Consider the following 15,671-nt stretch of genomic DNA (forward strand, 5'->3'; position numbering starts at 1 on the left):
AATGTTTTCGATTTGATCATAATATTTAGTTGTACCAAACACCGATTTTTTCTTCTTCCTTTTTTTTTTTGTTTTTTTTGTAATAAATAAAACAAAGCCTAAGTATTATTTTTAAATTAAAAGTAATAAATACTAAGATAGTAGATATCGAATAAAAAAAAATGATACTTGGTAATATGAAAAATTATAATTATTTAATTAAAAAATAGTAATTAAAAAAATGTCAAAATTTATTTAATAAGATAGCTGAAAATTTTGAAGAACGTGTTTTAAATTTTAATTCACAGAATCACAATCCGTCGCCGTCCAGCAGTAAGGTTGTCTGGCTTTTAGAGTGGTTAGGTGGTGGACACGAATACGACAGAAAGATAATCAAATGCCAGCGTCCTCACTCATCTTTTGCGTACAGCCCTCCTCTCATTGGCTTCCCTCAGTTTCCCCTCATCCGATAAGGTCCTCTCGAGATCTCCCGCGGCTTCTTCGCATCCAAGGTAAGGTTTTCCACCACTTTCTCGCGGGATCTGTCTAAGGTTTCTTGTTTTCTGTTTGGCTGCTTAGGAAGAAAGAGTAGAGAAAGGCGTTTGGTTGTTGAGCGTGAGACAACTTTTTGGCTAAATTTCTTTGAAATCTTAGTAGAAAACTTTGGACATTTCGTTTCTTTTGCTCCGCTTTCTCAAATTTTATATAAGTATCGGCCCCTCTTAAATTTTTTTTCCTCGGCTTTCTCAGCAACCAAACAGACGTCAATTGAAGAAAAAAAGATGCTTTTGAATTCAATTAGCTTCTGGTGTTAATAGAAAAACATAGAATCGGAAATTCTCAAATTTTATATTTAAATATCCGACCTTTTGATTATGATCGTTGTTGCTGTTTTGTGTGTATGTTCACGCTACAGACATTCGGTTAGTATTGGGATAATCTATGGCCTCGAGTATCGTTAATGTGCCTTGCAATGTTCAAGCAATTAAGGGTTTGGATTGCCAGAACTATATTGGACTTAGACCATCAAGGAATTTGAAGTTCAATTGTGTTAGGACTGGAACAACAGCTCGCCGGCCTCGTCTTTTCGTTGTAAGAGCGAGTGAGAAGAATGATGGACCAGTTAAGAAGATGGGATTGAGTGATGAGGAATGTGAGGCTGCTGTTGTGGCTGGGAACGTGCCGGAAGCCCCTCCTGTGCCCCGCAAGCCGGCAGCACCAGTTGGAACTCCTGTGGTCCCTTCACTTGTGAGTATATTAGCATTGGGATATCATTTGGATAACCTTGTTAGATAGCCTGAACAAACATAGTATTATGATCCAATCATATTCGGTGTAATCTGGGGAAGTAGGTTTAGAAGTATTAGAAAGTAAAAAATGACTGATTCAATATTAAAAGTTTTAGAACGTCAAAATGTGAAATGTTGGATTTGATTGAATGGCTTTGTATTGTGTGGATTTGAGCATCATTATTGGCAACTGCAACCCCTGCCTTGGTGATTGTTTTTGGTTTGTGTCAGCCACTGAATCGACGTCCTCGTCGTAACCGCAAGTCACCTGTACTGCGGGCAGCGTTCCAGGAGACACAATTATCACCTGCAAATTTTGTCTATCCACTTTTTATTCATGAAGGTTGGTATTGATGTGAACCTTTCCTTTGTAGTTTACGTTTCTGGTTATATGCATCTCTCTCTCTCTCTCTCTCATGTGTGTGCTCACGCTGCATTTATGCATAAACCTGCCTCAATTTGTATGATAGGAATATGTCATTTCACGAAACTTGCAGGTGAGGAGGACACACCTATTGGCGCTATGCCTGGATGTTATAGGCTTGGGTGGAGACATGGACTTGTGGAAGAGGTGATATTAACTCTAACCGATGATATTACATGTCACACATAAGTAAAGTTATTTGCATTTACGTTTTATATCCCAGTCATTAATTCTCAAGGTAATACACTAATAGTTCAAAGGTTTACTGGTGTATCCCAACGAAAGTTAGACTTTATTAAAGATTTAGCTTTGCTAGAAACTATCATGACTCATGAGTAGATGACTAAGTTACTGTTAACTGTTTAGAATCATATCGCCTCTCCATGGTTCTTTAGACTAGTTTAACTATTTAGATGTTAGTTGTACGTATCCAGGAACTTTTACAACTAGTTGGAAGTTATAGTTTGAGCTGATATGGTAGTAGACAAATCCTGAATGAACTTTTGCTTAGATAGAGCTAATTAGCATATCCAATTAGAGCACTTTTTAATTTTCAATGCATTATCTAAATGTAATCTATTTTGTTGAATTGCGGACAAGTTTTTGAGTGAGCATTGTCTGAACCAGGTTGGAAAGGCTCGGGATGTCGGTGTCAATAGTGTTGTGCTCTTCCCCAAAGTTCCAGATGCTCTGAAGGTTCTTATTCGCTAATTTCTTTTCTTTTACCCACTTCTTTTTCATTTGGTTGGTGATTTGGGGGCAGGGGGTAAGAATGGGTTTTCTCTTCTGTTCCACATAATGATGTATCATGATTGGCCTTTTGCTTTTAGTCTTCGGCGGGAGATGAAGCATACAACGACAATGGTTTAGTGCCTCGAGCAATACGGTTGCTCAAAGACAAATACCCTGATCTCGTAAGTCATTATCCTTCATTTAATTTTTTGGGCTATAGATGGATTTTAAGGTCAAAGTTCTTTGTCTATCTGGAAATATGACATTTTTAAAAAAGTTTTATTTTATTTTATTTATTTTTTAAATCTGTCTTTCATCAGGTGATCTACACTGATGTTGCTTTAGATCCTTACTCCTCTGATGGCCATGACGGTATTGTCCGAGAAGATGGTAAGATAGATATATGTGATATTTTAGATATTGCTATTATATTTAAAAGAAAATTGTTGATCTTTCTTAAAAATGTTTTCTGAGAACTGAAAGGAAATCAATTCAAGCAGGCAAAAAACCAATGACTTTTCTAGACAGTAGGATGCTCCAATGCCTTAGACAGCTGGTGATGTGGGATATGCTCGTGCTTTCTATGCCCAAGTTTCTATTGCACGTCAATAACTTCTTACAATCAATTTTTAAGTTTCAACAAATTTTTGATCATTATTCTAACGTAGCCGATTTCATGGCCTTTTTGTGCATTCTATTTGTTGATCTCACATGGATACCAATGTTGAGTTACTAATTCAACTATGTATATGTTATTGATACCCTGTAGGTGTTATAATGAACGATGAGACTGTACACCAATTGTGTAAGCAGGCTGTTTCCCAGGTAATTTTGGTAGATTATATTCTTTGCAATTAGTTTTTACAGTTTGCATAAATAACAGATACATCTATTGGTATTTCAAAATATATCAGGGACTCTCCTGAGGTTTCTGAAGGTGTGGTGTGATGGCCCATCACATGTTTTGATTTTGTCATTTTTAAGCCTTCTCAAACAGAATGTTTAAAGGTTTCCTTAATTTGGCAAACAAAAATTGGGTAAACTGAGATTTTCCACTTGACAATGATTGAAAACTGCTTTATCTTGGACTTCCAAAGTAGGGAAAGATTGTAGGTCTTTTAGCTGCTTTAAGTCTGCAAGAACTTGTACCAGTATACTATGGCCTGTGATTCATTTTACATACGAATCTTGGGGCAAGGTTCTTGCACCAGTATACTATGGCCTGTGATTCATTTTACATACGAATCTTGGGGCAAGGTTCTGGTTATAGAGCAACCTTGTAGGGGTTTCTAATATTTACCTACATGTTGTTATGCTATGTGTTTCACTACTATTACCTGACTAGTTTTTATTTTTTATTTGTTTTTTTTGGCTTCGTTACTTCTACACATAGGCCCGAGCTGGAGCCGATGTGGTCAGTCCAAGTGACATGATGGATGGACGCATAGGAGCCATTCGAGAAGCTTTGGATGCTGAAGGCTTTCAGCATGTCTCGATAATGTCTTATACAGCGAAGTAATTTGCTTAAATGATTTCTCATTTTTTTCCTTTTTCAATCACTATCTAAATAAAATGGGGCAACCTCACTCCCTCGAACTCCCATCTAGTGAATATCTTCTTTATGCTATTACATTTTAGTCTTGATTTGTTTTTTGGTGGTTGTACTGTGATTTGTCTGCACCTGGTTTCTAGGTTGACCAATTATTGTAATAATCAGAACTTTTGACTTGTCGGATAGCGTTAATTTTTCCACTTTGGTGTTGGTTGCTGTTTTGGTAATGTCTATCTTTATCATGCTGGTAACAGATATGCAAGTTCTTTTTATGGTCCATTTAGGGAAGCACTCGACTCAAATCCGCGCTTTGGAGACAAAAAAACGTATGTAGTTCATTAAAGAAAAGTTTTATGTTAAATTTGTTATCTAATGTTCTGATGCTCTGTCTTGCATTTAATTTGGAAACAAAAGTTATCAGATGAATCCGGCCAATTATAGAGAGGCTCTGGTTGAGACCCATGAAGACGAGTCAGAAGGCGCTGATATCCTCTTGGTTTGTAATTTTTCTTTTTTTCCCTTTTTGTTGATCTTTGAACATGTTTACGTAAGGCAGAAGTTCACTGTATGCTAGTTATAACTCGGGTGACAGGTGAAGCCAGGGCTGCCTTATTTGGATATTATAAGACTTCTCCGAGATAACTCTTCTTTGCCAATTGCTGCATATCAGGTACCTTCATTAACTTTCATACTTCCAATATCATTTTTAATTACGCGATACTTCTGCTTTCACCTTTAATTAGGTACTTTCAATAACTTATATTCCGCATGGTCATGGAAAATGATTGTTTGCACCTATGCACTAGAAGTGAAAATCTGGTAGCTCTAACTTTGAGGACAAGCTATTATGAACCAACTATTGGTGCAGAAACACATAAAGATCGAGAAAAACAATATCATAATTATCTTGAACTGTCTTGATAACTCTTCTCGTAAAGAAAGGTTTTAGCTTTCATGTACATGGCATGATCCCATCCTTGTTACTTGTTATACAGGTATCTGCAATTATTAGTATTGATTAGCAAAAGAAAACTCTTTCACCTTATGCTTGCAAAGATGTGGGATTCTAGTGGATGTCCTCAAAGTATCTTTGTTTTGTAACTAGCACCCACTGCCCCTACTATTCTTTTTGCTTTTGTTATACTGGAACTCACCTTTCCCCATTGAGTTTGTTATTTTTCTTTAGTTTCATGGACTCGTGTTGGGTGGTGCTCAAATTTTCTTTGTTCATGGTTCAGGTTTCGGGTGAGTACTCAATGATCAAGGCCGGTGGGGTTTTGAAGATGATTGACGAAGAAAAGGTTATGATGGAGTCACTAATGTGTCTCCGACGGGCTGGTGCTGACATCATCCTTACATATTTTGCTCTACAAGCTGCTAAATGTTTATGTGGTGAAAAGAGGTGAGACTTTTTATAATAAAATAGCGCACTGTTTTATGTGAAAAACCTTAAAAAAACTTGAATTTTTCATGACATGAGAATTGAACTGAAATTGGAAATGAACATGTGCCGTCTGTCGTTTCTATACAGCTGAAGTAATGTAGGTGCTTGAGTGCAGACTGTACTCTTGTTTAGTCCACATGACAATACAATAAAGATGTAATCTAGAGTAAAACATCCAGCTTTCTGAGTTTTTTTGTCCTCGTACAACAAAAACAAAATACATACGCATGTATTGTTCTGCTAGGTGCTGAATTGTGCAGGTAATGGGTTATAGCCATAAGCTGAAACATTTTTTCAATGATGAAGCACCATGTTAACCGTTGGGATCATGAAATGGTTCCTCCCCATATACTTTAAATGGATAGGATCGTGTTCTGTTTTAATGGGTCTGATGGGGTTGAGTAGAAAGCAATTAGTAATCCTCGATGATAAATTTGCACACCTCTTATTGAACGGTAAAGAGATTCCTCGTTTATATTCTCATGTAACCTAGGATTAACTAACAAAAATGATCCTCTCTTTGGTTTTGTTTCCAAATCCAGAATCTGATCGAGGCAATTTGATGCTTATAAATGAACAGAATGATGAAAAAGGAACAACTATATCTGTAACAACAATAACATCGAAGTACTAGTTACAACTGCACTTGGTTCTTTACACCATGAGAGATTTTTCCCTTTTATCATCCCTCAATTGGACCAAAATTCATAGAGCACATCACGGGTGCTCGTTGAGGTATCTTTCTGCGATAGTGGCGTGAGCTGCAGCGCCTATGGGTAGAACGTCTTCATCGATCATGAAATAAGGTGAGTGGCCTGTGTGTATGGAACCCAACGTCTCGTTCCTTACCCCTATGTAGAAGAAGCCCGCAGGGACAACCTCAGAGTAGAAGGAAAAGTCCTCAGCACCCATCATTGGTGGGACCACCCTGAAATTTGTTGGACCCACCAAATCGATGGCCACCTTCCTCACATGCTCGTACATTTTCTCATCGTTCACAGTGGGGGGATATATGGTGTACTCATTTTCAAAGAAGTCAACCGTTGCCGAGCATCTGTAAACAATGGCCTGTTCCACAATTACCTGTTTGTAATGATGAAGAGTGTTGTCAGCTCACCTGTTTAAATATTGGTAACTGGATAGTTAAGTGAAAGGGCACCTCTGGATTCCTTTTAGTTAGAAATAAATTTCTATTGTCCCCACATCCTGGGAAACAATTATTATCTTTCCTATAGCAAGAAAAAAAGCAGGCCCTAAAGTAAACCGTACCGATGATAATTTTATCACGAATAATGTTACTTTTCACATATTTTATATTGTATGAAATGAGTGTGATAAATGATTGTGAAGAGTAGCATTACTCTTTATCATGGGTGTTGGCTGCTAAGGGTACTACAATTTTTATTATAAGTTTCTTTACAAACTGACGTTGTAGTCCATAATTAGTGAAATGATTTAACTAAAAAAATTTGATTTGTCATTTTAATTAATTAATAACTTTGCTTGTTAATTAGATACTCTTAATTATGAATTGTTACGTCAGTTTGTAAAGGAATTGTAATAAAAACTATAATGTTGTACATTAGTACAATTAATTCTAGTACTAGTTACATGACAAACCTCTTTTATTCTTTGGAGAAGCTGGTAAAAGCTTGTGTTGGAGAAAGCCCTGAAGGTGCCACCAAGGACCACAGTGTCCGGGATCATGTCAAGGTTGTTGCCTCCATTAAATGATGCCACCGACACAACCTGAGCAGAAAAAAAGGATAAGTCAATCCAAAATAAACGTAGACATGCAAGCAAATAGACAGAATTAGGAGTACAATAGAAATAACTGAGATATGGACATACCTGTGAGTCCAAAGGATTTGCTTCACGAGACACAATACCCTGTAAGCTGATTACTGCGGCTGAAGCTGCTAAAATGGGGTCAAGCGAGTGGTGGGGGTTCCCAGCGTGGCCCCTTTTCCCACTTATTATAGCCCTAAAAAAGCCGCAGCCGGCGAGCAAAGGACCAGGTCTTGACCCAATAGTAGCAGTAGGATGTTCATGGGATACATGAATTGCGAATATGGCCTCCACATTTTCCAGAGCCCCATCCCCGATCATCCGTTTTGCGCCATTCCCTGCTTCTTCTGCTGGTTGAAACAGCAGTATCACAGTACCCTGAAATACAATACCATACCATACAAAATGTTGTTAAGACTAACGTGCAGATTAGCACTATTGAAAAAAATATTCGTAAACAAAAAGGAAAACAGCTAAATTATGAATATGCGAATGTTGATATTAGAAGACTTTGCGTCTCCATCTTAAAGACCTCTCCTACTTCTAACCCTATACCTAACACTCTTTTTTCCCAACAAAGAAGGCAAATTTGATTGTTTGTTTGGAATATTTCAATCTTCCAACCACTCCCTAACAAATTAACAAGTATTATGACACATTATTGGATTGGTGAAACGGACACCAATCATATTTTATTATATGGCCCATCAATTCCATAACTTTTTTTTAAGTATTCTTTCGCTTAGATATCAGCACACCCAAACTGACTCACATGCTTTCATCAATCAAAAGACAAAAACATTGCTATATGAAAAAAAAATAATAAAAAATAAATAAATAAAAAATTTGGAGATCTCCTGTGAAAAAATAAACGATGGAGAGAGATGAATAGAAGAGAATTCTAGTTATTTTTTCACTTAAGGCCATTTCTACAGTTTCTATGACTGTCCCTCTTTTAAGACAGAAAACGACTGTCCCTCTTTTAAGACAGAAAACTATAACTATCCCTTATAATAGTGTCACCAGTGGTCCAGTACTATCTTTATTTCTTTTTTCTTTTGTTGGTTCTACCTTTTTGACGGCTAGGTACCGCATAAGAAAAGTCAAGAGTTATGGGTTTTCTTCGGTCATCACCGAAAGAGTAGAGAATATATTCAGTTTCCAGCATGTGAGCAAATAAGAAAAACAAGCCAACACTCATTAAACAGATCAAAGAATTAACATATTCTATTTGAGGACCAAGCACTCGAGAGATTATCATTCATGTATCAATATTTAATTTTTAGGTTCCCATTTGGATTTGTTTTTGGGTGGATCAAGATGTCTAGTAGTGATACTTATGTGAATTGACACATCAGCTATTAAGCAATTAAATTAAACTGCTATTCATAATATTATATTTCTTACTACGAAATTTACAAATTGACATGACAGTTTGTAAAAAAATTGTAATAAAAGCTCCAATACTTTAAAGCATTTTCTTATGTTTTAACATGAAATATCCCAAAATTAAATGTCCTGCGTGTGTTATTCATTGTGGGTTTCTGATTCTGAAAAACACCCAACATAGAATAAGGGACAAATGCAATACCCGACAATTATTAAAACAAGAACAGGAAAAGAAAAAGGGCCCAATATTGTTCACACATCACACCCCAACAAATCAACCATGATGTGTCAAATTATAACCAAAGATGTCAAAGAATAAAACAACTTTCAAGGTTACACCAACTAAACAAGGAATCCCAAAGCTCATCAATGCTCCTTTTGTAAGTCAATGGTGTTAGTTAACAAAGCTCCTCGTGCAGTATGATTACATCCATGGGAATGCAATGAGTGCCATTTTTACTGAAAGGAGTCTTTTTGACAATCGATTTCAACCCTTTGGGAAATTTCTTTTTATTGATTATTCTTTCCCCGTGGCCGTGGGTGTGAAACACGGTTCAATCAAGTAGGCATAAAGTAGAAATAGCAAAGACAAGACAGAAGCAAAAATATTAATGGAGGCATTATTATGTTCATGACAACAATTGAAGAAACATCCATTGCCAAGCAAACTGATCATGCCAAGACAAGTTCTGACACAAATGTCCAAACAGCAATGGGGAAATCCTTTAAGGTCATGTGTAGCAATACATGAGGGAGTAATACAGCCCATCATCCTATTGCACTTTTTGTGGATCCAATGTTGTCCACACAAATTCAACCCTTCCCAAAGGTATTGCACCAACTGATCCATCCTCCCACATTCAGAATTACAAAGGATAAAGTTTTACTCTAATCTAGTTTATTAACGACATATAACTAATCATGAAAAAAAGGGGAAAAAAAATATAAAAAAAGGATGGCCCTCACAATTTTTACCATGCAGTTAACCCTTTTGCGAGTGATGGCATAACATGCACATTCAAATAGCAATTCAAACATTTATGATTTTATATAAGGCAAAGAGATTAATTTCTAGAAAAACTTGGTTATATAAGATGATTATTATTTTTAATTAAATCAGAAAATAAGTCATAAAACAAAAATTCAGGGCAAATTTAAACCATTAATAGTTATAGAAACGAGCTAAAGCCGAACCTTCAATAGATGTTCGCGAGTCTTCAATATCTTGGCAGCACCAATAAGCATGGCAACATGTGCATCATGCCCACAAGCGTGCATTTTGCCTGCAACTTTGCTTTTGTGCTCCCATTCTACGGCTTCCTGGAACAAATAAATTGGTTTTATTTGTTAATTAAACCACTATTTTTTCACTTTTGATTTAAAAACATTAACAAACAATACAAAATTATTTTTATTTTTATATTACATCAAAATACTTTTTGAAAAAAAAAATTAAAAAAAAAAAAAAATTCCCCAAATCTAGCCTTATATCTGGATAATTTTTTCATGCTAACCAATTTTCAGTGCAGCCTCCAAAAGGTATTTATCATCACAGGTAAAAAGAAAGAACTGCCCATAAAAGAGTAACCCACGCCGCCATGGGGGTAAACCTACTTGCCTTGGGATCTGAACTGTACCCATAATCCATCACATGCAACATTAAATATCTATTTGCTTTATATAATGTATGTATGTAACTATACTTTATATATTACATACAATTTATGGTAGTACATTCGTGACCACACACTGTACTTTATGACATGACAATACCATACGATAATTCTTATTTGTACGATAAGACATCCATAAATTGATATATGTTTCTTAATCTACACGTCAGCATAAAAAAAAGTACAATTACATTTATACATCGAAAGATTTTCAATATGTGTTTTTTTTTAATCATTTCATACCATGGTATTTAAAATGAAGGTTTATGAGTGACTAAATCAACTTATTCCAAATTTGGAAACACCAAGTAAAAAAAAGAAAATTGAAAAAACATATATATTGAACTTCAGTTTCCAAAAGTTCTTCAACCATGAGAGTACGTTGAATAGTTTTTTAAGAGTAATGCTATATGTCTGCTTATAATTTTTTTTGGAATCATCTTAAATGTAATGTGTTTTTTAAAATCACTAATAAATTAAAATTTAATACATCATCTCTCAAATTCAACAGTAATTTTAAAAGTTATATCACATTCACATTTGAAATGACACGAAGATGACTATAAGATGACTTATAATATTACTCATTTTTTAAACTAACAAGAAAAATCAACAAAAACCCAATACTATTTGAAAAAATGAAAATAGAAACCTGAATTGGGAGAGCGTCCATGTCAGCTCTGATCGCCACAAAAGGCGGGCCGCCGGTCCCGATCCAAGCCCGAATACCCGTCTTGGCCAACGGGTACTTGTACTCGACCTCCATGCGGTCCAGCTCGTCTCGGATCAACTTGCTCGTCTCGAATTCCTCGAACGCAAGCTCGGGGTTCGCGTGGATCCTCCTCCTCAGGCCCCTGACCCACTCCACCGCCTCAGGCTGCCTCGCCAAGCCCAACACCGCCTCCGAGCACGCCCTGGTCCACACCTCGCAGCCCGTACCTGATATCTCCGGCGAAGAAGCCGTGGCTGACAGGCAGGTCCGGTTCTTGTGAGCCGCCGACGAAGGCTTGGATCCAAAGCAGCAGCCCGGGTCGAAGAATGACCGGTCGTCTTCGGTGGTCGGTATCGGCTCGGCCAATCGGATTATACTGTTGATAACCAGCATAGAGATTAAGATTAAGAAACGCAGTTTGTGAAAATGAAAATTCATTTTCACGGGGATAGAGAGAGAGAGAGAGAGAGCAGAGTGGAAGAGAAATAAATATAAGAGGAAGAAGAAAATGAATTAGAGCACGTGGGGATAAAAGGGGGCTGAGAAATATTGGGCAGAGATGGTATTAGAGCACGTGGGAGAATATGGCGTGCGAGTGTGTAAACAGCTCGTTGAATTGATTAAGGCGTCGAATCGCAGCTGATGGGCCCCAACCACTCTGAGCAAGTGGTACGAGACGTGTATTAACACACTCTGGTCTTACATTATTAATTTTTTGTATTTAGTGCTTCTTCCTTTACTTTGTTTGGAAAGCTTTTTATGATGTTTTCCTTATTAGTTGTGATGTGACGTAAATATAATTATGAATAATTTGTAAATATTTATGTTTTGAATTATTTGTTAATATTTTGAATTTTATTTAAAAAAAATTCAAAAACAATAATTTAAAACTCTTAATAAAAAAAATGAATTCAACAGCAAATATAAGAACAAATAAATTCGAATTAGTAAATTCCGTTTTCTAAAGAACCATCTTCTTTTTATTTAAAGCATAATAAAAAAGGAAATATTTTTGGTATTACGGTTGTATTACAAGATATTTGATAGTTTTATACGGCAACTTATGCTTATCACATCATACATATAAAAGAAAAAATTAAAGTGATGTAACCCCGTCTACCTTTGACAACCGTTTATAAAACTTTTTAAGAAAATTAATATCATCAAAAGATCAATCAAATTAATGGTATGCTTGCCGACCACAAAAATTGGATGAGAGCGTTTGCTAAAGCACCTGCCATAACTACCGATATTTATTGTATATAACATTTCTCACGTGAGAGGGGGATTTTTATTTATTTTTTATTTTTTACAACTGAAATTTGAGAATTTTATTGATCGAAGATCACAAGCATAAAACTCTTATATAGCAAAGTAAAAAGCTCTTATAGCACAAAGTATTAAATTTTGCAAAAATTATAGTCACATGCTATAAGGTTACAAAGTCATAGATACAAACAAAAATTCTTACAATCATGTGCTATTTATGATTTCAATCTTTCGGTAACCTATATACAAATACAGTTAAATAGCAGATCTGTTCCGATCATACTAGATCTAAGACATGAGTAGTCAAATTTCCTAACAAAATTTATTTGAACCGGCCATGAAAGATAGCTACTCACACCTAATTATCCAGGCCATGAGAAATAACCTCTTACACGTGATTATTTCTCCTCACTTATGAGGGCAGATCTAAAGAGAAGAAATCTCTTATTCAAAAGAAAAACACAAACAAACAACCAATAACTAGCAGCAGCTAGAGAGGAGATGAATGGTACAACACGGCTGAAGGTGTATGGACGTATAGCGGAGAGGCTGAAGTTGTTGATAACTTGATATGGTCGGAAAACACCTACAAACATAAAGAAAAAAAAAAAAAAAAAAAAAACAAAACAAAACAAAACAAAAGGAGAGGGGAAGGGTAGGAGATGGAAGTAGAAAGAAGTGAGAGGGTTTTTATTATTATTATTATTTTCATTTTTAATTCAGATGAAAGAAAAAAATGGAAAATTAATTGAAAATACTTACAAATATAAGGTGAGAAACAGCCTACTTGACAAAAAATATGCTTTAAAACTGGCACTTTTAAGGGTCTTCAAAGCTTTCGAATTCTAAATATAAATGGAGATCAACAATTATGCAGGAAATGTTTCAATCTGAGAAAAGATTAGGATTGTTAATGTCAAGCTGCGAGATAAGAAGCTTTTTAAAGGCAGCATGAGCTTTCCCAAGTAGCAGAGTCAGCAATGTGTAGACGTCTAGTAGCAGCTTCAATAATGTTACCACCTGTCCTTTTCCCCATTATTGAATTAGAAAGAAAAAAATTCCCAAATACACAATGTGTCAAAATCACATTTAGATAGACAAAAGTATAGCCCTATATATATATAGCTATAGGACGGAACCAAATTTCTCATTTGAGTGGTTAAAAGGCTTCCGTTGCGGAAGCAGATTTAAGGGAGTATAAATAAAGAACTTAAGCCTAATTTTGATAAGGATTAAGCTTAAATTTTAATTTTATATATATATATAAACTTAAGAATAATAAAAAATAAAGAAAAAAAAAATTGAAAAATGGCTCACACATAATTAGTGCCGTCCAATTGCCTATATATTTTTGTTGTGAAAGATATATAGACAAATGTAATTATAAGGTACGTACTAGAATGGTTTTCTTTCGTTTACTTGATGGTGGAAGCAGTGGAAGGTCCAGTGAGTTTGATATGCTACCAACCATATTTTCCACGTGCATGCAATGAAAACGACTAATAAATTTGAATATCCACAATCAGAAAATAAAATATAGTTTGAATTTTCACTTTCATTGGATCACGTCTTGTTTTCTGATAAAAAAAAAAAATAAAAAAAAAAGTAAAAAAAAAAAGAGGAAAACAAAGTGAAAATTGGTTCTTAACAAACTAAATAGATAATGATTTATGCCGTAAAGTTTTTGGTAGGTTTATAAAGGGCTTATCATCGGGCAATACTATAGAATTCGACTCTTTTTTTTTTGTTGTTTTGTTATGAGGTATGTTAAAATATTAATTAAATAATTAACTTAAGCTTTTAAGACATGCTCTGATTTAACATAGTATTGAAACAAATGTCAACGATTTCCTATCATAAGGACTACATGGAAGAGATCCTGAAGATGAATCTTTACAAGACAAGAACAATAAGAAAATGATTTTTTTTAGTAAAGTCAAGATTGGCGGAAGCGGAGCATGTCTTCGCCGAATAAAGGAAAGCTTGGGACTCAAGCTTTACTATATTGACAAAGATCCGCCCTCTCTAGAAGCAGAGCACTACCGGCGGAGCAAGAATGGGATACGGCGCCTCCTGCGCCGGCGGATGAAAATGGCGATGAGAATATAATAGTTTATGTGTTTCGTCAACAAATGTAGAACATAAACAAACGAAATATATGCTTACGTGAGTTACTGGTTCTTGGGCTTCAAATACAGGTTTCCGGGCTGCTAATCAAGGTGAGCTTCGTCAATTCATTGTCTCCTTCAAGATTCTCCTTCCTCACAAGAACTTGTATAAGATTTCCAACAACCACTTCATCCCTTTTCAATCGATTGATTTAGAATATCCTAGTGTGTGGACATGCCTCATTGTAACCAATATTTTTAGCAATGATACTATTTTCGTTGTTAAATAGACTATGTGGTGATTTTTGTTTTTTGATGCTCCCTCACATTCTCATGAATATCTTAGCATTAGGGTTTCACTCGGGCTTGTTTTATTCATATTTTTCTTATATTTTTTTTTTATAAATTCAATAGATCAATTATTAGATTTGTGGAGTCCATCATTGACTTATATGGAGTTCACATAAGTTCACAAATCTAATTAATTTGTAAGATGATACATAAAAAATATAGACAATTACTTATAAATTATATACTCTATTGCGAGAATTACTCAGATTTTCTATATTTGAACTTTTGTGGGCCTCCAATACTTATTTTGTTTTTATTTATACTGCGGGTCACTAGGTCAAATCACCTCCCTCTCTTGTATGGGCATGGTAAAAAAAAAAAAACTTATATTGTTTTTACTTCTTCCTAAATTTTCTCTTAAAAATTTAAAATCCCCTGAATCTCTTACTTTGACCTTGGAATTGTTTATACTTTCCCTAAATTTTCTCTGCAAATCCCGCGAATCAGATGTAATTTATTTTTTATTTTTTCTTGTCCCTAGATTTTCGTGTCTCCATGTTCTTTTGATAAATTCTTTTCCCTAGATATTCGGGTCTCCATGTTCTTCTGATGAGTGGACTTATGGTTTTTTATTTTTTTTATTTTTATAAAAAATTTATTAATTTTAAAATGGACCATCTCACCTAAAATTAAAATGACTAAAAGAATAAACTTTTTAATGAAAGAAAGCATTTTTGAAAAAACAAAAACGTTTTATCTACCTCGGAGGTTGTTGGACCGCCTATTCGACCACCTCAATCGTTATCCCTCTCGTCATAGCATAACTTTTTGTTGATGTAAATGGACGGCAAGATTGGACACCTGTCTGTGTGATGGGTTAGTTCTTGCACATTTTGCAACCGTTTCCGTGGCCCAATGATGCTTCGTTGAGAGCCACGAGCCTTCACATTCACACCCTGGCAATCATCCACCCTCAAGAAAAGCCAATAAAGTAAGAGGCCATCGCGTCATGCATTTCCAT

At 35.4% G+C, this 15,671-nt stretch overlaps 2 protein-coding genes across 4 annotated transcripts; one reads left to right on the forward strand and one right to left on the reverse strand.

The window, feature by feature from the left end:
- The first annotated feature begins 354 nt into the window (after positions 1 to 354).
- Positions 355 to 6,088, forward strand: LOC132183706 (delta-aminolevulinic acid dehydratase, chloroplastic). 3 transcript variants are annotated; one of them, XM_059597094.2, is made up of 14 exons: positions 355 to 491; positions 896 to 1,227; positions 1,500 to 1,611; positions 1,766 to 1,839; positions 2,320 to 2,388; positions 2,523 to 2,606; positions 2,745 to 2,814; positions 3,194 to 3,249; positions 3,818 to 3,939; positions 4,231 to 4,302; positions 4,391 to 4,472; positions 4,569 to 4,646; positions 5,215 to 5,378; positions 6,001 to 6,088. In XM_059597094.2, exons 2-14 carry the CDS (start codon positions 922 to 924, stop codon positions 6,029 to 6,031), a joined length of 1,320 nt encoding a protein of 439 aa, XP_059453077.2. In that variant the 5' UTR covers positions 355 to 491; positions 896 to 921; the 3' UTR covers positions 6,032 to 6,088. The 3 variants fall into 3 exon arrangements, with proteins under 3 accessions (XP_059453077.2, XP_059453078.2, XP_059453079.2); XM_059597095.2 differs by having other exon boundaries at positions 356 to 491; positions 5,963 to 6,052; XM_059597096.2 differs by lacking the exon at positions 6,001 to 6,088 and having other exon boundaries at positions 356 to 491; positions 5,215 to 5,607.
- Positions 6,008 to 11,463, reverse strand: ILL6 (IAA-amino acid hydrolase ILR1-like 6). Its single transcript, XM_059597093.2, has 5 exons — positions 10,923 to 11,463; positions 9,792 to 9,917; positions 7,272 to 7,586; positions 7,041 to 7,169; positions 6,008 to 6,503 (listed from the first exon to the last, which is right to left on the reverse strand). Exons 1-5 carry the CDS (start codon positions 11,418 to 11,420, stop codon positions 6,138 to 6,140), a joined length of 1,434 nt encoding a protein of 477 aa, XP_059453076.2. The 5' UTR covers positions 11,421 to 11,463; the 3' UTR covers positions 6,008 to 6,137.
- Between the last annotated feature and the right edge of the window lie 4,208 nt (positions 11,464 to 15,671).

This window comes from Corylus avellana, chromosome 7, assembly GCF_965113065.1.
Source record: "Corylus avellana chromosome 7, dhCorAvel1.hap1.2, whole genome shotgun sequence".
NCBI lineage: Eukaryota > Viridiplantae > Streptophyta > Magnoliopsida > Fagales > Betulaceae > Corylus > Corylus avellana.

Excerpts from the sequence above, each read along its gene's own strand:
- ILL6 (XM_059597093.2), bottom strand. The coding sequence starts at position 11,420 with ATGAATTTTCATTTTCACAAACTGCGTTTCTTAATCTTAATCTCTATG. Across the intron at positions 7,170-7,271 it reads CAAATCCTTTGGACTCACAG|GTTGTGTCGGTGGCATCATT; the intron begins GTATGTCCATAT and ends TTTTCTGCTCAG. Across the intron at positions 6,504-7,040 it reads TTCTCCAAAGAATAAAAGAG|GTAATTGTGGAACAGGCCAT; the intron begins GTTTGTCATGTA and ends CATTACAAACAG.
- LOC132183706 (XM_059597094.2), top strand. The coding sequence starts at position 922 with ATGGCCTCGAGTATCGTTAATGTGCCTTGCAATGTTCAAGCAATTAAG. Across the intron at positions 1,612-1,765 it reads TCCACTTTTTATTCATGAAG|GTGAGGAGGACACACCTATT; the intron begins GTTGGTATTGAT and ends CGAAACTTGCAG. Across the intron at positions 3,940-4,230 it reads ATAATGTCTTATACAGCGAA|ATATGCAAGTTCTTTTTATG; the intron begins GTAATTTGCTTA and ends TGCTGGTAACAG.